Below are 25,358 nucleotides of genomic sequence, written 5' to 3' on the forward strand. Positions count from 1 at the left end.
CAATCTGCACTTGCTTGAGAGCCAAGGTAAGTGGTTAAACCAGTGTTTTTTTTTGTAAAGGGTTTAGTCTAATTCTCTAAGGGAGACCATTCCATATCTACATGTCAACTCTAGAGTCTTTAGGTGGATTGCAAATAATATCAACTAGGTATGATCATTAGTGAGGGTGGGTATTGAATATGCTACTTACCAGTATGCATCTGTTCTTGGCATGTAGGGCTGCTAACATTCATATCTTAGCATTAGATCGCCGCCTAGTGTTGGGCTCGGATGATTGCACATTGTTGTCCTGGAAGAGTCTTCGAAGTATCCTGAGATAGGTGGCTCCTCCCCTGGACTACAGTGCGCATGGGCATCGGCTCCATCCCCAGATTGTTTTTCGCCATTGTGGCAGGAGATGGAGTGAAAGTGTAAAGGATGTCCATGCTAATGAATAAATACAATAGTATATCTGCAGCTGCGACAGGCACCGGGGAGGAGGGCGGGCGATATGAATGTTAGCAGCCCTACATGCCAAGAACAGATGCATACTGGTAAGTAGCATATTCAGTTCGAGGCATGTGGGCTGCTAAATTCATATCTTAGCATAGAATACATAGCAGTCCCTCCATCAGCGGCGGTTGCCCGTGCCAGCTGCAGAAACCTGAAAAAGAGTCTTTAGAACAGCCTGTCCTACAGCTGCTTGCTGCTTGGAATGCACATCAACACAGTAGTGTTTTGTGAAGGTATGTGGTGTGACCCACGTGGCTGCTCTGCAAATATCCTCTAAAGGAATGTTCCCTAGGAAAGCCATGGATGCCCCCAGTTTGCGTGTGGAGTGCGCTCTGGGGGGTATTGTTAAAGTGCGCTTGGCTTTTTGATAACATATCTGGATGCACTTAACAATCCACCTGGCTATCCCAGCTTTGGAAATTGGGTTGCCTTTGTGTTGTGGTGCGAAGGCAACAAAGAGTTGTTTCGTCTTTCTAAAGGGTTGTGTTCTGTCTATGTAGTACATCAACGCCCTCCGTACATCTAAGGTATGGAGCATTCTTTCCGCCACCGTTTGCGGGTTTTGAAAGAATGCTGGCAAGTCAATAGTTTGATTAAGATGAAACTGTGACACCACCTTAGGAAGGAATTTAGGGTTAGTGCGTAGCACCACCCTATTTGGGTGAATTTGAATGAACGGCTCTTGTATGGTGAGCGCTTGCAGCTCACTGACACGCCTCAGAGACGTAATAGCTATCAGAAAGGCCACTTTCCACGTAAGGAATTGGAGCTCACACGAGTGCAGTGGCTCAAATGGTGGCCCCATCAGTCTGGTGAGAACGACGTTGAGGTTCCACACCGGAGCTGGTGGAGTTCTTGGGGGAATGACTCTCTTCAGACCTTCAAGGAAGGCTTTAATGGCGGGCACCCTGAAGACAGAGAGGTGCTGCCTGTTCTGAAGATAAGCCGCTATGGCTGAGAGATGTATCCTAATGGAAGTGTACGCCAGATTGCACTTGTAGAGATGTAACAGATAACAGATGATGTTGGGAATAGATGCATCTAGCGGGTTGATGTCATTGGACGTACAGTAGATGACAAAACGCTTCCACTTAGCAGCATAGCATGCTCTAGTAGTAGGTTTCCTCGCCTCCTTGATGATACTCATGCATTCTGGAGGTAGGTTAAGGTATCCAAACTCTAGGACTTCAGGAGCCAGATCGCCAGGTTGAGCTGTCGTGGATCTGGATGCTGAATGTCTCCATGGTTCTGCGTCAAAAGACTGGGTGTGAGGCGCAGTCTTTGATGCGGCACCACCGAGAGTTCGAGGAACGTGGTGTACCAAGCCTGGCGCGCCCACGTTGGAGCAACCAGGACGAGTGTCATGGAGTGCTGCCTTAGCTTTCTTGCGACCAGCGGTATTAGAGGGGCTGGCGGAAAAGCGTATGCAAATTTGCCTGACCAGTTCATCCATATCGCATTCCCCTGCGACTGTGGGTGAGGGAACCTGGCGGCAAAGAGTCGGCATTTTGCGTTCTCCTTTGTTGCGAACAGGTCTATCTCCGGATGACCCCACTGTTGGAAGAACGGGTGGAGAACAGAAGGGTGTATCTCCCACTCGTGCATCTGATGGCTGTATCTGCTGAGCAGATCCGCCATCTGATTGTCCTTGCCCGGGAGGTGTTCTGCCATGAGGAAGATGTTCCTCTGAATGGCCCACTTCCACATGCTCTGAGCCAGATGAGACAGCTGTGGCGAGTGGGTGCCTCCCTGCTTTTGAATGTAGTACATCGCGGTCATGTTGTCCGTCCGGACTAGCACGACCTTGTTGCTCAGATGTACAATGAAGGACTTGAGCGCCATGAAGATTGCCATCAGTTCCAGATAGTTGATGTGCATCTTCTGTTGCTGCGTCGTCCATAGTCCCTGCACTGTGTAAGTGAGCACATGAGCTCCCCATCCCTGGAGAGACGCGTCCGTTGTCAGGATAATCTGCGGCACAGGCTCTTGGAACAGTCGGCCCTTGCAAAGGTTGTGTGGAGTCCACCAATGCAGAGAGTCGTATGCCCGACTGGTAACCAACACTAGGTCTGTCAATTGCCCACGAGCCTGTGTCCACTGATTCGCTAAGCACTCCTGGAGCGGGCGCATATGCAACCGTGCGTGAGGGACTATGAAGATGCAGGAGGCCATCATGCCTATCAACTGCATGAACACTCTCGCTGGCAGGGAGTGTCGTGGTCTGAATCGTTGGATCAGCGACTGAATGCTGTCGATTCCGACTTGGTTTGGCTGAGCCATGGCTGTCAGGGTGTTGATCGTAGCACCCAGGAACTGCCGGACATGTGCCGGCTGAAGATGCGATTTCGGGTAGTTCAGGGAGAAACCCAGATCGTGAAGCAGGCGAATTGTAGTCGACATGTCTGCGGCGCACTGTTGCTCCGACTTGGCTCGTACGAGCCAGTCGTCTAGGTAGGGGTAGACATGGATGTTCTGCCTCCTGAGGTGCGCCGCCACTGACGCTAGACACTTGGTGAACACCCTCGGGGCTGTTGTGACTCCGAAGGGTAGGACTTTGAACTGGTAGTGCCTGCCTTGAATAGTGAACCTGAGATATTTCCGGTGTGACGGGTGTAGTGGAATATGGGAATAAGCATCCTTGAGATCTAAGGTTGCTAAGAAGTCTCCCTGGTTTAGCAAGGGAAGAATCTGCTGCAGTGTAAGCATGTGGAAATGTTCCGATAGTATGTACAGGTTGAGGGGACGTAGATCGAGAATGGGCCTGAGAGAACCGTCCTTCTTTGGAATAAGGAAGTACAGGGAATATACCCCTGTGCCTTCCTCCCCCACCGGCACGAGCTCGATTGCGCCTTTTTGCAGCATCGCCACCACTTCCTGCTGCAATAAGTGCAAGTGCTCTGCGGACATAGGCCTTTGCCTTGGTGGGATGTTGGGTGGAGTGGATTTCAACTCTAGGCAATAACCATACTGAACTAATTGTCGCACCCACCTGTCTGTGGTGATGTTTCTCCAGAGAGGCAGGAACTGCTGCAGTCTCCCCCCGACAGGTGTTAGGTGGTCGGGGGGCAGTGACAGAGAGTCACTGTTTGCTTGGAGTAGAGGTGCGGGAGCTGTTGTTTCCTCTGCCGCGACCTCTGTTGCTGTTGTTCCTATAACCTCCCTTGTTCTGCTTAGTGAACGAGGCTTGCGCCCCACCTTTGGAGAACTGGGATTGTTGACCCATCTGTCCTCTGGTGACTCCACGTGCACCTGAGCGACGAAAATTGCCGCCACGAAACTGTTGGGACTGCAGGGCCCCCATAGATTTAGCAGTTTCCGTGTCCTTCTTTATCTTCTCTAAGGTGGTGTCAACATCCGGACCAAACAGACTATCAGGATTGACTGGCTGATTCAGAATTGTCGTCTGAATATCCTGCTTGAACCCTGAGATGCGGAGCCAGGCTTGTCTTCTCAGCATAACGCTAGTGTTAATAGCCCTAGCAGCTGTGTCCGCAGCGTCAAGTGCACACTTGATGGCTGCGTTTGATATTAGCTTTCCTTCCTCAATAAGCATCTTGGTGCCTTCTTGGAACTGTGGGGGCAGGTGTTGTATAACCTGTTCTAGGGTGTCGTAGTGCGCCCTATCATAACGCGCCAGGAGCGCCTGTGTATTTGCGATGCGCCAAAAGTTTGCCGCCTGTGCAGCCACTCTTTTGCCTCCTGCCTCAAGCACTTTGGACTCCTTGTCCGGGGGAGGAGCTTCACCCGTTGTCTGGGAGTTGGCACGTTTCCTGGCATTGGCAACCACAAGAGAGTCCAGTGGCAACTGTCCCCGGATGTAGACGGGGCCGCAGGAGCAGGCCTGTACTTCTTTTCAATGCGAGGGTTGACCACTCTAGCCCTCGTAGGCTCCTTAAAAATGTCTCCAGCATGTTTGAGAACACCTTTCAGCATAGGAAGTGTCTTTACTGTCCTCTCAGATATGGCAAAGGTGTCAAAAAGGAAGTCTTCCTCAACCGGGTCGGCATGCATGTCCACATCATGATTGGCCGCCGCCCGTTCAATTAGTGCATGAAATCCTGCTGAGTCCTCAGTCGGGGATGCACGTGCATTAAAGGTTTGCGGGTCTTGGCCCGCACCCTGGGTGTTTTGGTCACCAGAGTCGTCGTATGAATCTGGTTGTACATCAGGGTCATCGATGGGGAAATTGTACTGTTCATCCTCATCATCTTCCTCACCCACAGAGTGTTCTGGGGAGGGAGTAGGGCTCCGTCTAGGAGGAGGCTGAATCGGCTCCGTGAGGCCTAAGGCGTCAAGGGGCACCCTCTTCTTCTTCAACGGGATGACGTAGGGGTCCACCGGCTCCGAAGTGATCTTCCGTTTATAGAGGGTCAGCTTGCCGGTGGCAGCATCGATGAAATGCTCTGAATCGTCCACCGAGTCGAGTACACGACGTGGAAGAGGGTCTGGCAGTGAGGAAACCTGCTTCGGAGCCGATTTCGTCGAAAACGCTTTCGGCGCCTCCTTAGGTGGCAAGAGAAAAAGGAGTTTCCCCGAAGGCTTAGCCGGAGCGTCCTTTTGCGGCTGCGGTGATGGCATCGGAGCCGATGGAGCAAGGGCCTTCTCCCTGATTCTCTGCAGTGACTCCGCAATGGGGGACGGTACACTGCCAGCGGGTTTCGTCGCCGACAAGGATGCTTTGAGCGGTCCCTCGGATCCGACGTCCTCGCGGGCCTTGTGCGGTTTGGGCGCGGAAACCTTCTTCGGGTCCTCCGAATCTTGAGGCCGGGGCGCCGACTTCTTGGGCGTAGCCTCTTTGGAGCCGACCTTGGCGGGCTTGGACGGCGCCGGAGCCGTTGATCCGAGCCGACCATCTTTCTTGGGGGCCCTTTCCTCGGGCGTCGGCTTCGATTTCGGAGCATCGGAATCGACCGACTTCCTCGGCTTCTGCGGACCGGAGGTCGACGGAGCCGACGGGGTGACGGGCACCGACTTCTTCACAGGCACGGCAGCCATTTTAGGAACACTCGAGTCCTTTGGTTTCAGTTTCGATTTCGGGTCGGCCATTTTAGGTGTTGACGACCCCGACGGTTTCAGTTTCGGTTTCGAAACGTCGTGCCCAGCAAGTGAGTCCGAAGCCGGGCCCGAAGGCGGGGCTGTGGCTTGCGGCAACGGGTCCAGGGTAAGGCCGACAGGCGATCCCGTGTCCCGGTCGTCCTCGAAACTTTCGGGGCAGAGCTCGTCCGCAGAGCTGTCCGCCGCGGCCCCATAAATTTCATCGTCGTCTCCTACCTCTTCGACGTATTCGAGGACCTGACCCGCGACTCCGTCGTCGTCTCCCGGATCCGCCTCGACCTCCGACCGTGAGGGGGAGATTTGTAGAAGGTGACCCTGGACCTCTTCTTCCGGGTCGCCGAAGATGTTCTCCGGATCCGGGGCCGCTTGCCTAGCTTCCAAGCGCACCGCGCGCCGAAGCTTGAGAGTTTTCTTGGAGCGGAACTGTGCACAGGCCTTGCACTTGCCGTCGTCGTGGTCCGGTGAAAGGCACTTGTTACACACAGGGTGTAGATCGATGTGTGGGTACTTAGACCCACAGAGCGGGCAGTACTTGAACGGGCTCCGCTCCATGTCCGAAAAGGCTTGCTGTCGTGTCGCGATGAGAAGGCCTCAAAGTTTAGAAAGCGAAGAAAACTCCGCTTATTCCGGCTTCAAGAGACGGAAGACTCGAGACCGAGCGCAGACAATACCGACGCAAGAAAATCGAGGCCTTTTGGCCGGTAAAAGATAGTTTTACTTGGTTCCGACAGTAAGACGTCGAAACCACATCCGAACCCAATGGCGGAAAAAAACAATCTGGGGATGGAGCCGATGCCCATGCGCACTGTAGTCCAGGGGAGGAGCCACCTATCTCAGGATACTTCGAAGACTCTTCCAGGACAACAATGTGCAATCATCCGAGCCCAACACTAGGCGGCGATCTAATGCTAAGATATGAATTTAGCAGCCCACATGCCTCGAACATGAGTTCATGTAGATGGTTGGTGCAATCAGTAGACGAGCTAGAGCGCATTAGGTATTGCTAGGTTGCACGGTCCGATTTACCAAGAAGGACCGGTTTCAAGCTGCGGGATGAGGTGTGGGCAATTTGAACAAATACAATAACATTCCTATGCCTCCCAAGGGGAGGCCAAAGGGAGTTGCAACAATTAGAAATACTTTTATTTCGCCTCATGTATTCTTTTTCTATGTGTGCTGAATTCTGTAGCACACTGGGAAAGAGGAAAACACCTCTTGTGGAGGATTCACCCCTGCAACGCAGACACCATCGCACAAGGGTGCCTGCATTGCTGCATGACAGCCCATTGTGCATCAGCACTTGGGAAACAGACAAGAACATGCAGTATCTTGTAGATACGGTGCATTCCTGCCCTTTTCTTTGGACGCATGGCGGCACAGCAGGAAGGCCTGCTGCACTGCCGTGCATCAAAATATTGTAAATGAGGCCCATAGTTTTTAACCCCTTCCATGCTCATGACGAGCTGAGCTCGTCATGAGTTGCGCCGCTCGCATGCTCATGACGAGCTCAGCTCGTCATGCAACGCGGTTTTTTTAAAACCGCCGCACAGCGCGAAAATCGGGCCACACGCATGCGGTTAAACACGAATCATTCGTGAACTAATAGATAAGACAGTAGGTAGCCCAGGCCCAGCTGTACATATGCCGAACATTATATTCCACTCCCCACTGCCATTGATGCGGGGCACGTGCCCGCATCCGTTCGCCTAACCTACACACTTCACATCGACGCACACACGCCATGACAAGCACCCACCCGATTTCTGGTTCTACCACCCCCCTTTTTCAGGTTGTTCCTTATGTTCACCTGTTTCGTACTAAAGATTTGAATGTCTTTTGCATGCCAGGCGGTCTTGTCCCACCTTGGGCTATTTTCACTGTACATCCTATGATCCGGACTGAATAACGATCTGAGAGGATGCCGAGAAGCGACGCTTGCTCCACTGCCGCCCATGTTACTTCATGCCTACTGTTACTATGCCAATAATTTGTGGGATTGAAATGCTGCTTTGCTACCTTGATTATATGCAGGCCTACACGGCCCTACTGAACACTGTACGTGATTACCGATGGTGGCTACTGCACTGTGGATTATAATTGAGCATTACTAATTATTTATCACTGCTTCGCCTTGTAACACTGTGATGGCATGTATGATCTGATAAAACAAAAATGCAATAAACATATTCAAACAAAAAAGACAGTAGGTAGCCCAGATTGTTAAAGAGCAACAATATAGTCTATTAAATCACACACACACACTCAATAGGTTTTTGTGCAACTGGTGCTCTGAACTCACATATTTGCAAGTGCTTTCATATGCAACAATGAAGAAAAAGGAGTTTTGGTGGAATAAAATATTTGCCTAAGATCACACACATTAAGCAGGGAAGCTAGGATTTTAGTAGGTTTTACTTTTTGCAAACCAGCCACTAAATGTGCATCTATTAGTCTTTACTCTTTTATGCCAATGCTTTGATTTTACCTTGTTGTGCATTTTTCTGCTGTTTTTATTTAGGGCAAGGCATTGGAACATTTTACATGAGCAAAGTTTACCTTGTCTTTGTAAACCTAGGAAGATAAAGTGATCTGCCCAGAATCACAGGATGTTGAGCGCTGCCGAGAATCGAGCTGGGTTCATCAGCCACAAAGTCAGGAGCTCTCGCCATAAGGCTGCAGAAGCCACAAGGAATCAGATTTGAAAGGGATTTTAACGATCTAGTGCATCTACACAAGAATGTATTGGCATTGTTTGCGCCCAGCTTATCTTTGAAAAGGTGCGCCGGGCGCAAACAATGCCAATGCGCCCCATTATGGTGAATGCGCTGCCCTGGGGGCAGCCGCGAACTCGTGCTGGCCCCAGGGCAGCGCATTCATGTGAAAACACGGAGCAGCTGCTCAGGGTTTTCACTGTGCAAGCGGCAAAGGGGATTAGAGACCCTCTTACAGGCGGGTGCTGTCTGTGGCTGCACCCGCCTGCAAAGGGAAGTCTGGGAGGTCCATAGGACCCCCTTCACCCCCTGCAGAGGGCCGCTTTCAGGGGGCACACTGACAGTGCGCCACCTTTTAAATGGTGCACTGTCAGTGCATTTCCTAAGGGCTTCTTTGACTCTGTTCCCACGTCTGTAATATGGCTCGGGCGCAGAGTCAAAGGAATTACCTCATTTGCATAGGGCACGCCCCTATGCAAATGAGGGATCACCCTCTGCTGATAGTGCAGGCGTTTTAAGTTCACCAGCCCTATCGGTATTATAGCAGGGGTACACCATATCTGTCATGCTCAGGGCTTTAAGTGGGATGAAAGAACTGGGGGGGCTGGGGGGGGTGTCTAATAAATTGGTGCAGGCCACATGAACTCCGGAGGCACCCATCAGCAAAGAGTTCGGCAGGTGTGGTGGCACTTTGTTGATATATATCATTGAGAATATAATAATGTAATTTATTGGGGAAATTATCTTGATTTCAAGGTATTCCGTATGCAAACATCTTTACCAAAAAGGCTACCATGTGCCATGTTTAACCGTCACCGCCTCAAATGACAGCACTGGCCAATCGTTGTGTGTCATAACAGTTCACAATAATAAACAAATCCCAAACGTCATTCTCTACAATCCATAAGAATGGCAGTCCAACGACAGCTTTCCTGCAAGTCTACCACGTCGCCTTCCGTCACGCCACCACCACGAACCACAATACCCCAGGTGCACTCGTTCATCTGTCGCTTAGGGCAGTCGTTTTCTAAGAAATGGGGAAGAACCTGGCAGTTGGGCCTGCATATTTGAAACTTATTAAACAGATTAGGCGCCATTTTGAAAGTGTTCAGCCTATTACAGCATGTGGTTTCCATTAAAAAAACGTGCAGAATTTGCTAAGACAGTGAGCGATTGCTTTTGGGCTGCTAAGTTTTTCACTCGGGCTCGGGCACTGCGCTGTAACAAGAGACAGTTGCCATAAACAAGCCAGTAGGTGAAACCTTGGTGTGTGGGCTTTTGTTGAAAAACAGATATCAACTCTAAGTGGAAAAAAACGCAGAGACCGACACATGATCTTTCAATTCTCCAGCGCTGCAATTACATGGCTATTAGACATAATTGCTCCATGGTTTTCTGCCCATCACACCACGTTAGAAGAAACCATTTGAGAAAGTATTACACTGCAAATGGTTTGTTAGTTTCCTCGAGTTTTAAGAACAGCAGCGGTTCATTAGATTGTCAAAGATCTTTTTAAAACATTGGTCTAAAAAAAAAAAAAAACCACTTTATAGCTTTTGTTCACGTCAAGAGCATTGTTTTCTGTACAAAACATCTACTACGATAGCAACAGTAGTATTTTTCTTTCTTCAACGTGGATACAAATTCTTATTTCAATTACAAACACGTGTATCTCAATTCCCCTATCTAGAGGTTCTATATTAGGTTCTATATTTAAATGTTAGCAAGGCAACATCTGTAGAATAGCATAAGCAACCTTAGATATATATTTATGCCATGTAAGGAGCTAAAGGTTGGTAACCATACACAGCCCCTGCCTGCTGGCAGCTGCCGTACCTTTAAAGAATTTCCTCTTTGACTGTGAATGGCTGACCGTGCTGTCACGCGGGGAGCTGGGGCCAATCTATGAGATTTGTCAAAATACTCAAAGAATGGTCATTCATCCCTGCACCTATGACAGTTAACATTTAAGTTTTTTTAATCTTACAGTCCATTAACCCCTTCTGCGCTCAAGACATGGTCAGCTCGTCATGGGCGTAACCTGCGCTACGCGGATGACGAGCTGACCTTGTCACGTAACGCGGGATTTTTGAAATCGCAGCGCGCAGCGGGAAAACCGCTAGCGCGCATGCGGTTAAGGTTAATCAATTTCCTTCTCTTTCCCCCAAAAAGACCGCAAAGTCCTAAACGGTCACTGACAGTTGCGAGCTGTCTCCTTTCATGTAAGCCAGTCTAGCTATCTGATACTTAAAGGGTTTCAACGGGCCAGGTACTTTTGGGTACAGGTGCCTAATCAATGTTTTTGTCCTTTCTTGCACAAATAACTAATGCACCACGTGCAAATATATATATCATGCACTTGTGTTAACACATATGAAAAACATGTAAGTTGTGCACGAGCTTGTTCGCGGCTCTTTATGCAAGTGTGAACCACTAGCGTCCTGGATTGAACTCAACCCTGTAGCCAATTCCCACACTCAAACACCTTATTTCCCAGCTTTGATGGTCTGCTCACTTTCTTTTAACAAAAAGAACAATCGATGGACGGAATGATGAACAATATCAAACCCTAACCCCCAGTACAAAGATCTGGGCCAAAATTCATCGTTTTGTTGCTCACCATCCCAATTTGGACGTAGCCATTCGCGAATCAGTTTTGACCCTGCTCCCAATGGGACAGTCCAGCAAAAACTGCTGGGCCAGGTCCTCCCTGGACCGGAAACAAGCATCCTAGGACTGTGGTTTCAGGGCATCACCTCTCATCAGTGAGGATAGCTTGAATCCAGTGGCATGACGGGCACGCGACCCTCTGGGAGAAGGTTTGACATTGCTCAGCATTCCGCCATCAATTGTTCTTTTTGCATTTGTTTCCCAGAGTGTGATGGGTATGCCCAGACGGGGGTCCCCTGCTCTCCATGCCACTGAAGTCAAGCTAAGCTAGCCTAGCTGATATGGGGTGATATCCCAAAACTGGTCCCAGGATGCTCGTTTCCAGTCCAGGGAGGACCTGGCCTGGCAGTTCGGGCTGGACTATTCCCATGGGGAGAAGGGTGAAGACTGATTTGCATACGGCGGTGTTTAAACTGGAATGGAATGGTGAGCATAAAACCATGGATTTAGGCCCAGATCTCTGACTAGAGGGGGAATGTTTGACATTGTTCAGTCCATCAATTGTTCTTTTTGCATTTTCCTTCAACAGTAATGATCACAAAATAATTGATTTTATTTAAATTAGCGATTGATTTAAACCCTGGTCAGACTAAAAAAAATAGGAGGTTTGTGGACAGGGTAGGTCCCCAGCCCTTACACATTTAATCTTCATTTAGGAAGTGTGAGAAGAAAGGCTCTGTTTTAAAAAAAAAAACTGTAGTGGTAGAGAAAAAACATAATATATGCATCCCCAGTCGTGCTCACCCAGGGCAGCTCTCTTATTCTCCCTGCCCCATCTTGATTTCTGACTCACTAGAGAAACTGGATTCTCTCACTGTTAACATCGATTTTTAACTAATAGCCCTGATTACTTTAATTTACACCCCCGATTTCTCTTCATACCAAACCCTCTACTCTCAGGGTCTCCAGTAGAGGTCTGCACATGTATGCATTGGAGTCTGTATTCTCCACACTTCAAGAACTGAACACAAAAACACAACACCTAGATTCCTTCCTCCTGCACGGTCTATACTGAACCACATTTCTTCCAAAAATGTCTTCTTTGCCCAGTTTCCCCACCTATCATTTAAACTCTCCACTTTTTCTTCCCCATACTCTCCAGGTTTTACCCTAACCCTCAGCACTTTAAAACTTACTCTATTTATAGAAACCCCACACTTCGGCCAGAATGCCTAGGACATGATGGTGAACGAAGCAGCAGCTTTGGTTATTCATTCTTTAGAAAACTATGCAACATTCAGCTTCGCTAACAAATAAATGACATCCTGAAAATCGTATCAGGATCATGTTATCCAGACTCTTCCGCATTTTGAAATACCGCTATGTGTAGATTCCCCAGGAGGTGTTATTTGTGTATGTTTTTAATCCAATTCCAAAACCGGTCACAGGATGCTGTTTCCGGTCCAGGGAGGACCTGGCTTGGCAGTTCAGGCTGGACTGTTCCCATGAGGCACAGGGTCAAGAGTGATTTGCATATGTCTGGGACTAAACCGGAGATATGGTGAGCAAACGACCGATGCATTTAACCCAGATCTCTTGACGGGATGAATGTTTGATTTGCTCTGTATCATGTGTGTGTCTTTTGCATAAATGGAGCAATCAAGCCAGATATAGTTATGAGTCCTTGAACGATACCCAGTACTCACACGCTGAGCTTAGAGTAACTATGGTACATATGTACTATGCGGCCATTTCACTAGCAGGTATTTTGCAACTAAAAATACTGCTACATACAATAGGACACAAAATCTTGGGAGGGTGAGGTGGGTTAGAGTGATAGGCAGATACTTTACAGGGTGGATGATGGGGATAGTTTTTTTTATTTATTAAGATATTAGTTTAGAAATATGAAAATATAAAAGCTTACAATAATTATTCTGATTTGTAAAGCACGAAAGTATCACCCTTGAGGGTTTCAAGGCGCTGAAGGCCGTCGGGGAGATTAAGTGAGCTATTGCCCAGAGTCGCATGATGTTGAGCTGAACTGCCACCGAGGATCAACCAGCGAGAGCCCTGTGCTCCGGAGTCAGCCGGTCTGGCCGCTGCGCCACACCTCTCTCTCCTAACCACATATTGCTAAGGCTGCCTTCTTTAAGAACTTAAGTTTGTATAATTTTTATACATATCCCCATGTTTTATTCTGAACCACATGTATAACAAGTTGCTTACCAATAGCAGCTTATGCAGGTACCAGACAGTACAACAGTTAGTAAACTATCCGTCAAACACGGAGTGCGCTTTTAGTGAGCACTCTTCGTAGCAATCTGGAGAAACTTACATATGAAGGGCTTGACACTGCTGTGAATGTGCTTGTGCTGCTTAAGACCAGATGAGGTGGCAAACGTTTTGCCGCACTCCGGGCAAGCATGGGCGCGAGCTCCAACGTGCTGAGAACGAATATGCCTCTGTAGGTTGCTGGGGTCAGTGAAAACCTGCTAGGAAATGAGTACCGATTAGTCAATAAACCAAACAACGTAGCATTCATAGGCATATTTTAATGCCAAAACTTTTACCACTGGTCTAACATTTGTTCATCTTCATCAGGACCAATAAAAACAACGTCCTTGCGAACAAACCTAAGGCATTTGCACCAAACAGTCTGCGCAATTTTCTACCAAAATTTAAGACATGCACACTTTTTTTCTAACAGGGGCCGAGTATCTGCAACACAATTTCTTCCAAGAAATTAGAACAATATTATTTGATTCAGACAAAAAAAAATATATATCTTTTCAGGACAAAAGCAACATCTATGAGAAAATGTTTTATTTTTTGAATGTAAAAAAAAAACTTAACATCCCAATCCCCAATTCAGAATCCACTGATTCTGCCCCAAATTTACAGTACATCGATTCAGAGGATTTGCAGAATTTGCAAATTGAAGAATTTGGCCCAAACGAGGACTGAAAACAAAATACTGGCACATCGCATCCACTTAAGAACCCTCATCAACATCTATCCCCTGCAGATCGCTCTCCGACCAATTCACATCAACCACAAGATCCATTCCTTAGATCTTCCCAATGCCCACCATTCCTCTGAATCCCCATCTTCTCGCGCTTCACATCTCCTACCAGCCACTTCATGGGTGCCATAGAAATCAGATTTATTTAATAGAAGTCCAAAAGGTCAGATCCATGCCAGATATTCAGGATTCTATGTGGGGGTTCTTATGTAAATATCATTAACATCCAGCATGGTCCAAGCACTTCTTGGCCAACCTTGGGCATCTCTAATATATCCAGTCATGCCAGCCTTACGGCCCAGTGAGGAAATACTCACTGATGAAATTTGCTTTGGTGCTCAGTTCAGGAGTCCCACTCCTGGCAATGCCAGCTCAGGCTTAAACCCCAAGATGCTGCACAGTTAGAAATGCCATACTCAATACATATTCATCTTATTATTATTATTAGCATATGGCACCCTCACAAGCATTGCTGCAGAATCTGAGGAACCATATAAAAGACCGTCCTTCAGTATTATAGATGGGCCTGTGAGGTTTTGGTGCATAAAATTTTAGCTCTTGTTTTGGTCCACACATACTGACTCCATTCTGCTTGCTGTCATATGTCAGAGATACTGGGCTACAGAAACAAGGGGTTCTTCCCTTTGTGTACTTACCTTGACCACCCAACAGACCACAGAATTGATCCTGTCACAGAAGCAGGGGTAGGTTCATAAATGGTCTCCATATATCACATCTTCCGAGATCTCTCTCACGCATGCATATAAAGACATTAGGGGTGCGTGCACCACAACCCGATGACTAGGATTATGCACTTTGGTTTTGAAGAAAGGCTGCAGGGCACACTTCGCTCTCCGGAGCCCTAGTGTTCTCCCATACTGTAACCACCAACAACATACTGACTCACAGGCTACAAACAAAGTTAGTGTACATTTAACACCAGACTACATATGGACCACCCCTAACACCCTTAGTTTCCATGCACATGAGCTTGGTAGAAGGTCAAAAGGCCCTCTCACCCTTGCCGGTGCATCCTCCACTTCTACAACCTACATATTAAGCTTTATACACAACCGCATGGTTGACAGAAAGTCAGAAGTGGATTAATAACTATGCAGTCTACTGCAGTGGTCAACCCACCATTTGCAGAAGACTACAAATGAGACAACAGCACAAGAAGGCCAAGAAATGTGTAAATGTTGTTCTGCATAATAACTGAATGCAACACACATGAGAATAGTCTGATCAGAACATCTCAAATGAATGGGTCGTGTAGGCAATTTTTTCAAATCTAACCATGCAGTGTGAATTGCAGCCGCACCACTGGCAACAACCAACCACCAAGCCTTCCTACAAATCATCACCATTAAGAACAAAGGCAGCTTATGTTCAGCACAGAAAAAAAAACCTCGAACACTGCAAATGAACGGATGAAGCCATCAAATCTAGAACAGGCCTTATTTAGAAGGGATACTAGATTGTGATGCAAGCGGGCATCAGCAATAAAATACATAGATGGTCCTACAAAAGGTATTGCTGCAAAACCGAGCATGTGAGGAGAGAATCAGCCAACCAACCATTCAAAAAGTGATGTAAAATATCAAGGTCCTATTTCAGCCAGGGATGCATAGATTCAGGTCAATATTAGCAATGAATATCAGGATGGGCAAGCTAGTTACGCAGCTGATGGCCCTCTACAACACCGCTCTGTTCTAAAAGTAACTTTGAAAAGTAAAATTATGAACCTGATTAAGTAGATATTTACAAATGCTGAACACAAAACAGTACAATAAGACACGTTAATGCATGGGTAAAGACTTGCTAGCAGGTGCAGTGCTTTAAGCCTAGTTTTTTTGCCAAGAGTAATCACAAAGTCATTTATGAGCTCAATTGCCCACATTCAGTGTACACGTTCAATTCACACCTCATTTGTTTTTTAAAGTTCTTCTACCACTCTTTGAACACCATTATGACCAACACCATTTCCTCTCTAGGTGTGTGGACTGCCTCCACATTCTTTCGTGGACAGCCTCCACATTCTTTCGTGGACAGCCGCCACATTCTTTCGTGGACAGCCGCCACATTCTTTCGTGGACAGTCGCCACATTCTTTCGTGGACAGCCGCCACATTCTTTCGTGGACTGCCTCCACATTCTTTCTGCACTGCCGTGCTTGTGACATGCAAATCCAACCGGCTTGAAAAATGGCTGAACACTGTACTGAAGAATGATCCCGCACCTGCTGACTTCTGAAGAAGGGACTTGTATGGTCCTGAATACGAACACGATGTGCCATGTTTCTACTTCCATTGTAGCCGAGTGAAAGTTAATACAACATGAAACACATGGGAGGCTTTTGTTAAAAGACAGGAACAAACGTCAGTTTCGGGGGGGTGGTTTTAAACAACCTATTGCTACCAGGCCAGTACTGAAGATTGATAGACTCGCCTAATATGGAGGAACCACTATAAATCATCCTGGGTGAACACACAAACGTTTCTATTGTTGGGGTTAACTTATGGAGAACAGCTAAAAATTTTGCACATCAGTGGCACACACTCACATAATTCAACGGAATTGAAAGAGACCAAGTATTGGTAAAGCCAAGATGTCTGGCATTGGCTGTTAGTCTTTTGGCTTTGCCAATGTTACTATTGTTTTGCAATTTGTTTTATTACAAAACTTCGTTGCTAGGGGAGGGTGATCTTCAGGCCCCCACTAACATAAAAAATAAACATTGGCTAAAGCAAAAATACATTTCGGACTCAACAAGCGTATATTGCTGTAGTAATTCCTGGCACGGACGGGAACTTCTTTTTTCACTCGATGCGAATAAATGATGTGAACGTGCCTACTGTCCAATGCTGTAGTAAATGGAACAAATATGGGAATGACAGCAGACCAATGGATGAAGAGGGCAGGATAAAAGCCACTAAATGTAAAAATATTATATGTATCATTTTAATAAAATCAACGTCTTGGCTAATGGCAGACCTAAAAATTAAATCAAAGTATAGGTGAGACACTTGAAACACAAACTTTGACAATAATTACCAGTTAAAAAAGTGAAGTAGATAAGAGAAAGCTTTATGAAATGTTTACAAAAAAAGCATTAAGTATGGTTGAATGAAAGTTGAAGTTTGGTTTGTAGCACAAATAAGAAGCAGCAAACCAGGAGGCCTAGCTGCAGTCTAAAAATGAGGATTCCATCCTGATGATTTTGTAAATCTTAATCTCATCATCAACACCCACAGACAAATCAGAAAATGGGGCTCGGAGGGAAAGTGACATGCTAGTGGACAATCTTGGGGGGGAAAAATAACGAATTAACTTGCGCTGTTAACTGAAAGTAAAGGGCCATTGAGTTGGAACAACTGATAAAATGGTTATGTGCAGCCCAGAAAAAGAAATGAAGAATACACTTTTATAGTCTTAGAGCCTCCTTGCAGCTAGTTCAGCCACACACCACTTTGCCCATCTTTATGTCATTTACCCACTTGTGGTCACTCCAACATGCCTTTTTGTGTCTCTTCTTACTCAACACCTGCACAGTATCTGTCCCAATTTCACAAACGCTACACTAGAGAGCCTGGCGAGTAACCACCACGGTGGTCTGAAAGAGCACATTACCTACTACCCTATCATAACATAGCAGTGGTAGGCATGCGCTAGGTGCTGGTGGGCCATAAGACTGGGATCCCTAACCAAAGAACCCTGGAGGGATAACCCACGACATGGCCTACTTACATTACATTGGAGGGTTGCAAGTTCTCTCTTCCCGTACAAAAATGGAATTATAGACTTTAAAACTACATCACCCACTTATTTGAGCCAGTAGAAAGATTAATGCAAGCCCGCACGCTAAGAAAACCCTCCATCGGGCTGACGAATAATCACAGCTAATAGTCTGCCTAAGAACACAACGCGCTAGGCAGTCAAGTCATCATCACCACCCTGTGCTTACGGCCCAGAGTTGAAAAGCACACTACGGCATTAAGTACAATAACAAGGATTGACAAAGTAACTTTAGATCAACCACACCTTCACTCCTGGGTTAATAGGTAGCTTTGCTTAACTTCATCTCACCAAGCTATAGACTACATCTCAAACCTTTTCTATAAGGAGAACTACTTCTGAATGGTGAACAACACTTACAACGCAACTTTTACATCGCAGAGCCTTTACAACGCAACCATTACAACGCAAACTATTACAACGCATTGCTCTGGGCTACAAAAAAACAAACAAACAAAGAAAAGACTACGAATCCGGACCCAACCACAAAACCGCGGAATAATGCACAGCATAGTGAATCCAGAAAGATTCACGCTGCAAAAATTAAACTATTCACTATGCAGCACCCCAAAGCACTATGCGTTGTAATGGACTGCGTTGTAATACTTACGTTGTAAAGGCATGCGATGTAAATGCATGCGTTGTAATGTCATACATCCCTTCTGAATTATCAAATTATTCCTGAGCTACTGTTGACTTTGACAATTGTTGCAGTAGGAAGCACATTAGAGCCAATTACAGTCATGTGCATATTTTGCAGGACTGCTAGTATTGGCCACCCATCTGTATGTCACAATATTAGATATATTTTTTCAAGGTTAATAGATGTGGAGTTAAGAACCTGCATACAATTATACTTATCTTTGTTTACTTAACTTCATGATATTGCATTATAGTCTGGTTCTTTTTTTGGACACTACTTAAAATGTAATATTGTAATAGAATGTCAACCACCTTGACACATGACAGCAGTGTCAAGAAGAGTAAAGTTGTATCGTAATAAAATGTCTTCACATGACCTATGACATAAAAGTCACAACTGTAAGTGTCCACTGGCATACAGGAAATTCAGCAAGCTATAAGTCTCCACAACTTGGGATAGACTATCATTCAAAGAGCAGTTTTAGATTATCAGTAATTTCGTTTCCAAACATTAGCATATCAGTTTCTCATAATACACGATTTGTTATAATTATGCACATTCTATTTGGGGTTAACACACTCAAAAAAAAAACATTGTCTTTTTCTTGCTGCAAAGTGACCTTATTCAATATGGCTAGGGTAGACTCTCTGAATTAAGTAGACTCTCTGAATTAAGTACTATGTTGAGATGCATCTTAGGGAGCTACTTCCAGGGTACTGGCAAGCTACCAGTAGCTCCTGAGCTACTCGTTGGAGACGTATTTAGGCCCCACGGCCATTAACTGCTAAGAGGTGGCTAAACTCCTACTGAGCAAGCTTTCCACTGGCTACCACTGCCTTTCAACCTAGCACCGACATCCCCAAAAACACACAGACTGACTTGAAGCCTCGTGGAATGAGCACTGAATGAAAGTCTTTAGCTGGTAAATTGACTTTACCTTTGCACAGTTTTCACATTCGTAGTGCTTTCCGCTGTCATGCGACATCTGATGTCGAATCAAATTGGACTTCCAGTTGAAGGCTTTGGGGCACTGGTCGCACTTGTACTCCCTCTCTTCGGTGTGCGACAGCATGTGCTTTTCCAGGCTGTGAACAAATTATGTTGCTTGGTTAAGACACTGAATCTGTTGGAGACATCACGAATAATAGTAGACACCCATTAGCATAGGATATAGATTATTTTGTAAACCTTTTCCCTACAGTGTGACTGTGTGCAAGTTTTTGTGCACATGTCCATCTTTTCGGAAAGGAGATAAAGAATCTCTCTCTTCCCTGTATACTTTTAGGTACAGCATTGTGTAAAGATTCCTTTTTTTCTTCCGCAGTGTTGTAAACCATTGCTAAAGAATGTAAATGTAAATGTAAATGTAAATGTACAGGAATTTATAAAGAACTGCTTTAACTTGGAAAACTGCCCCCGTAACAATATTCACTGCCAGTTGCGGCTCCTTCGCTAACATGGAGGAGCGTCGCTCCACTGCTGCTGTGCAGCAGGAAAAGAAAGGAAAAATAAAATAACACAATGTTATCATTTTATTCTTCCATGCTGCGGCTGCATGAGGGCAGGCCTACTCTGCTGACAGAGCCGGGAGGAGTTGTGGGCACACTAAAGTGCGCATGATGCTTTGACCAGGGCTCGCGGGGCGGCCAAACAGTCATGTGTACTTTAGCATGTTCTCCAAGCAGGCTGTTTTCCATCCTGCATGGAGAACATCCCCGTCTGAGCGCCAAACCACAGTGCTCAGAACCAATCACACGCTGCTTTGCAGCATTGTGATTGGCTCAGGTAAGCCTGGTTCCTTCCTGTTCGGCAGAGGAGAGACGACGTGGGACAGAGCGTCAAGGAGGAAAGTGAATTATTCTTTTTTTTAGAATTATACCTCCTTACCCCCCAGATCTGTGTTGGCCGCCACTGTTTACTGCTTAAATTTTCATATATTAGAACTTAGAAACACCTACACCTGTAGTAAAAATGCACAGAGACAACCCAAAAAATTAAGTGGTTGCTGAAAATTTGTGGGGGAAAGTGGGAAAATAATTTAAAGCATCGATTGGTGCAGTAGTCGGTCAATTAATGCATGCTTGCAACCTCTCTGTGAACTAATGTAGAAGGTAACTGACAGAATTGGGTATGACAGCTACAACGACACTCAATGGCCTTAAAACACCCTTTAAATTTGCATCTGGCGAGCCCACTAAAATCAAGAGTACTTTCACCGGGTCAGTTTATACTATACATAAAAATATTTTTATTGTTGGACACCTATTCACATTCATCCTGTAAACATATAAACAGGTTTCTTTTTTTAAATTTGACACAGATCTGAAGAACATAATATGGTGTGAAAAACTGGTCATTACTTCATTGTTTAATTGCAAGTAGGAGCTATTTAAAAATGAAATCAAGTACTTAAAATGTTAAATTGCCAGCCAATTGTAAATAATGTCTTTAAATACCAATCATCAAGCTGGAAATTACTTTTCTCGCATGTACATTTTGACATAATGTCTGGGAAGGTGTTTCAGTTAGACACAACTTGTTGTATGTGTCTAGTCACTGTTATTTATTATTTTAATAATGACCTTTTTCCAATTACATTTTCAAATAAAGTAAAATGAATACAAGGCAATGAAAAAATAATAACATTCAAAATGAAATACTACTAATCTGCAAGTATTTGATGCTTTTAATTTGTAAATGTCTGGCTGAGAGCCATCCCAACCTTTGTAGATCCGGGAACACTTGGTCACACTCTTTGCACTCTTGGCCGTCATGCAGATCGAGGAGGTCGCTTTCATCGTCCAGCTTTTCCTCAAAGCTATCGTCGCCCATAGAAAAAGCTGAGTGAGGCATCATACAGGAAAACTTCTGGTGATCCACAAGTTCAGCTTTGGACTCGAATAACTCGTCACACTCCACGCAGCGATACTGCCGCTCTTCTGTAAGAAAACAGTGCGTTTGTGGATTAGAACATAGGTCGCCTTACCACAATGTTGAAAAGGTTTGTTCTGTATCGGTTCAGGAATGCCAGATCAGATTTTTAGGATAACCACTAACTTTGTGGACGAGTCAAATTGCGGGTCAATAAATGTATTTTAGGTTGATCCCCTGAAAATTTGACAAGGATCCTGCCATTCTGGTACATGAAAGACACCCCAATTGTAACAATTTTACGGAAAAAATTAGATTGGGCATTATTAAAATACTGCTTCTTTTGGGCATTTCTAATTGTGGCAGCTACTGAGCTAGGGAATGAATCCGAGGAGAAGAGGAAGGAAGGTAGACCTATTTTATCAACATACTTGAAAGGATATCTCAGCAGATGGAGTCACAACTCTGAAAACACAAACTAGAACCGCTTACTTTCGGTTTTTCTTACTCTGTCATATGGCACTTTCATTGTGGCTGCTTATTTTGAAGATTTATTTCAGAAATCTCAAACTGTATACCCCTAAATCATGTATTTCTTGCTTTCAAGGAAATGTGATAAAGGTTGACCCCAAAATGCCCAACCAGAAATAAAAGGGTCTCACTTCGCTCACAGAGGTGACAAATGACCTGATTCACAAAATAATTACAGTAACTTACTCCTGGAGCACTACTGAATACCAGGAGTAAAAATTAAGATTTTGATAAGAGTACGTGTGACATACTTCTAGAGAACTTCTCATTGATCAATGAATTGATGGGAGTGAGACCTTATTCATTTAACATGAAACTGCTAAAATACCACAAATGTACCATTGCATGGAGTTTTTGCTTATGGTTCTTCTTCAAGTCTGTCTGGTGTTGAGTTTGGTTACAAGGGAAGGCGGCCTGCCAAAAACACTAACCGTGAATATCCGGAGCCATAATTTCATGTGGGAAATTTTCACTCTTCATGTAGAGTAGCAGCTCCTCTCCAGGCTCAATATCCACTACAACCCTGTAGAATACCTAAAGGAAAACAGAACTTTTAGTGAAGTTAAGTGCATGACAAGGTGCAGGCAAAAGTTCCTGGCAAAATACACTGCAAACCAGGGCAGGGGCCTCTCGCCATTTTGTAGACTTTGCTTACTGTGGGATTATTTGCACAGAGGTAGTCTGTTAAAAAGTAAGCAGTGTATTTTGCCAGGCGATAGAACTGATCCAAATTTAAATAAAGTGAGGTATGGCCCGCACTCATTTTTGGCAGCAGCATAGCTTACATGTTTGGCAAAGTTCAAATACAGTTTGCAATCAGCAAGCAAAAAAAGGTAGAAAACGTAAGTCCGCTTTTGTCTGTGTAAATATGTTTGGGGCACTGTGTAAATTTAGAAGAATGGGGTTACTTACAAACAATGAGGGTTAGACCATGAGAAAGTTTAATCTAAAAAGGGTGGTGAGAGGAGATCCATAGCTTAAGATAGTCATGCAATGTCCATGAATTCACCAACACACATGCACACGTGAACACACAACCCACCACCCCCAGTATTGAGGGGAAATTTTACGGTATATATTAGGTGCTGGGTTATGCACTGCACTGTGAACCAAGGGAAGCCTTAAATCTCCCAAAAGCCCTAACCACACAATTTAAAATTTGTAATGACACTTGACGCACTAGTCAGATATGCAACGTCCGAAACCAACAAGCGCCACCAGTGGCTCAATTCTTGTCATCTTCATAGATATCCTTCACCCATGTACCAGGAACCCTCATTCGCTTGCCCATCTCAAGAGATTAAAACTCTAGAGTTAGCTTGGGGTGCTATCTGTACATACGCCATCTACAGCATGTGGTAATGACTGGGTGCACAATTACCGCAAAATTCAGAGTTTCAGACATCAGAATGCGGAGGAAGGATAGCTGTGGATTTGCTTGAATTTGTGCCACCTGCCCGCACTATTCCGGGCAGATTTACATGGCGAAAACCATGCAGGTAAAAAAAAAAAATTATAATAATAATTTTAAAAAAAATGAAATAAAAAAAAAAAAAATACAATCAAGGTGTGCATTTTAAACCAGATTTGTAATCACGGGTCATGAACAAAGGGGACTTCGTACTTGATACAGGATTAGCCCCGGAGGTGTAATCCATCTGGGGCATGCTGGAGTCGCAGTGGTCACAACCCAAAGCTTTATAACAGATTCCAAAATTGCACAGAACATTCTCGAGCTGCAGTCAGGACACAACCACAGAGGGACCCATAAGAAAAACGAACCAATGCACAGAAACTCCCTATCAAATGTGTACGGAACACATCAATGACTCAAAACCCCTCGCGTGAGGTTTAAAGACATGCTTGTCAGTGAAACTGAGCACAGATAGGTAGGACAGGAGCCACTCATTAAACAAGCATTGGCAACGTCGATACATATAATTTGCACTTGTTTTTCGGTTAGTTTTTTTTTATACAAGTATAGGACACAAAAATGAAAAACAAGATTGAGCCACCCAAGCATGGCTGCCATCTGCTTGTAATATTTTTAAATTAAAAAGCATTGACTGAGGTGGCCACTTTATTAGTGTTTTCTAAATGACAATCCTTTCAGCTCTAAACATGCATTTTGGTATTATTATTAGTGGTGGTAGTGTTTGCCCCAATGAGACAAGAACATATCACCACCAAAAGAGGCACTCCAATTGCAAGCAGCTACAATTTCACAGTGTAATTTCAACACTTTGGTAAAGAAACTTTAAAAATGAAAAAGGAAATAAAACCATCATCTAACTGAGCACCCAGGGGCAGGTAAAATACATAGCCAACATTTAAAGTTAATATAAAAAATAAAAATAATAATGCACACTTAAAACCAGCTTTGCCATTGTAGAGAAAGGAACTATTTATTTAGGCATGTGAACGATTTGCACAGGCTTTGCACTGTCACTCAAAGTTCAGGGAGCCAGTGGGCAAAGTGGGTGGGGCCAATGCCCTATTCAGTATGCAGCAAGAAGGTAGAAGCAAAATGTGAATGACAGTTTAAGAGACCAATGGTTGAAGCTCACTGAACAAAAGCCCCTCTCAATTGGTATATTTAGTATAAATACAAAAAAATAAAACACACACACACACACACAAATAGTCTGGTGAGAGAGCTAAAGTTGCCTCAAATTTCAGACCTAAAAGGTGGTACTATTTTGTAGTGTGTTAGTAGCGGAGACACCCGGGAATCAAACAACCGATCTAATCTGAAACAAAATCAATCGATAAGGGTCAAATCGGATTGTGGTTTTCCTGAAAAATGCCATTTGATGCTAACACGGAATATAGAAGATGGTACCAACTACGCACAGGTTCTTGGGCTCAATGTCCGCGGACCCCACAACCCCACTCAGTTTATCGGATACAACAAATACAATCGCCGTGGCCTTCTCATAAAGCAATGAATTTCTAATATTAGTCAGTGGCATCTGGCTATGGCATTAAAACCTTGATGACCAGTAGGCATTAGCAAAACAGTAAAAGAAGAAATTCAGAATTAGGAACTTTTATTTTTGGGTTTAACTTTTGTAAAGTGTTTTGTGTCTCCAGAGAGTACTTGTACTCTTGCGTTTTCTAGGGGCAGAAACTCTTCTATCATTCAGAGGCTGTAGGTGAAGACGCACAGACACATTCAGTGATCTTTGGAGAATCATGTGGTAATGTTGGGAGTATGTATGAAGTAAGAGCAGTTTCTAGAGTGAGGGCATCAGATGTGTTGTGTCTCCACGGCACTCATTCCGCCTATTTCAGAAATAGAAGATAAGGTGTAGGGGTGTTGGCCTTGGGTGTGGAGGTACAGAATTATAATCAGGACCACTGGGAATTAAGCAATTCGGCAACCATTGTGTTTTAGGCAGAAGGATAGGTTTATCACACTTGTCACATAATCAATCTGCTGCACAATTGTCATATCAACCACAAAAAAAGGAAAATGTTTAAACTTTAAAATGCTACAATGTAGCTAAAAAAACTGCCACCTTGTGCTGTTCAGTAGCAAGCCCTTTGCAAAATTGTAATACTGTCACCTTTCAGTTGAGGAGGATTGCTGTATTCAGTGGGTACTCATCTGGTGAAACTTTGGC

At 45.0% G+C, this 25,358-nt stretch overlaps 1 protein-coding gene across 12 annotated transcripts in view; it reads right to left on the reverse strand.

Annotated features, from left to right (window-relative positions):
* The window catches only part of MECOM (MDS1 and EVI1 complex locus), a 136,049-nt gene that overhangs the window by 72,664 nt on the left and 38,027 nt on the right, over window positions 1–25,358 (reverse strand). For 7 of the 12 annotated variants that reach the window (XM_078665938.1, XM_078665931.1, XM_078665928.1 and 4 more), the window contains exons 2-5: window positions 22,164–22,266; window positions 21,053–21,269; window positions 19,268–19,415; window positions 13,207–13,363 (exon numbers count right to left, since the gene is read on the reverse strand). In XM_078665938.1, the coding sequence (XP_078522064.1) occupies window positions 13,207–13,363; window positions 19,268–19,415; window positions 21,053–21,269; window positions 22,164–22,212 (571 nt within the window). In that variant the 5' untranslated portion in view covers window positions 22,213–22,266. The remainder of the gene's footprint in view (window positions 1–13,206; window positions 13,364–19,267; window positions 19,416–21,052; window positions 21,270–22,163; window positions 22,267–25,358) is intronic. The other 5 variants (XM_078665932.1, XM_078665939.1, XM_078665933.1 and 2 more) reach the window with 1 other exon arrangement.

This window comes from Lissotriton helveticus, chromosome 11 (genome assembly GCF_964261635.1).
Source record: "Lissotriton helveticus chromosome 11, aLisHel1.1, whole genome shotgun sequence".
In the NCBI taxonomy this organism is placed as follows: Eukaryota; Metazoa; Chordata; class Amphibia; order Caudata; family Salamandridae; genus Lissotriton; species Lissotriton helveticus.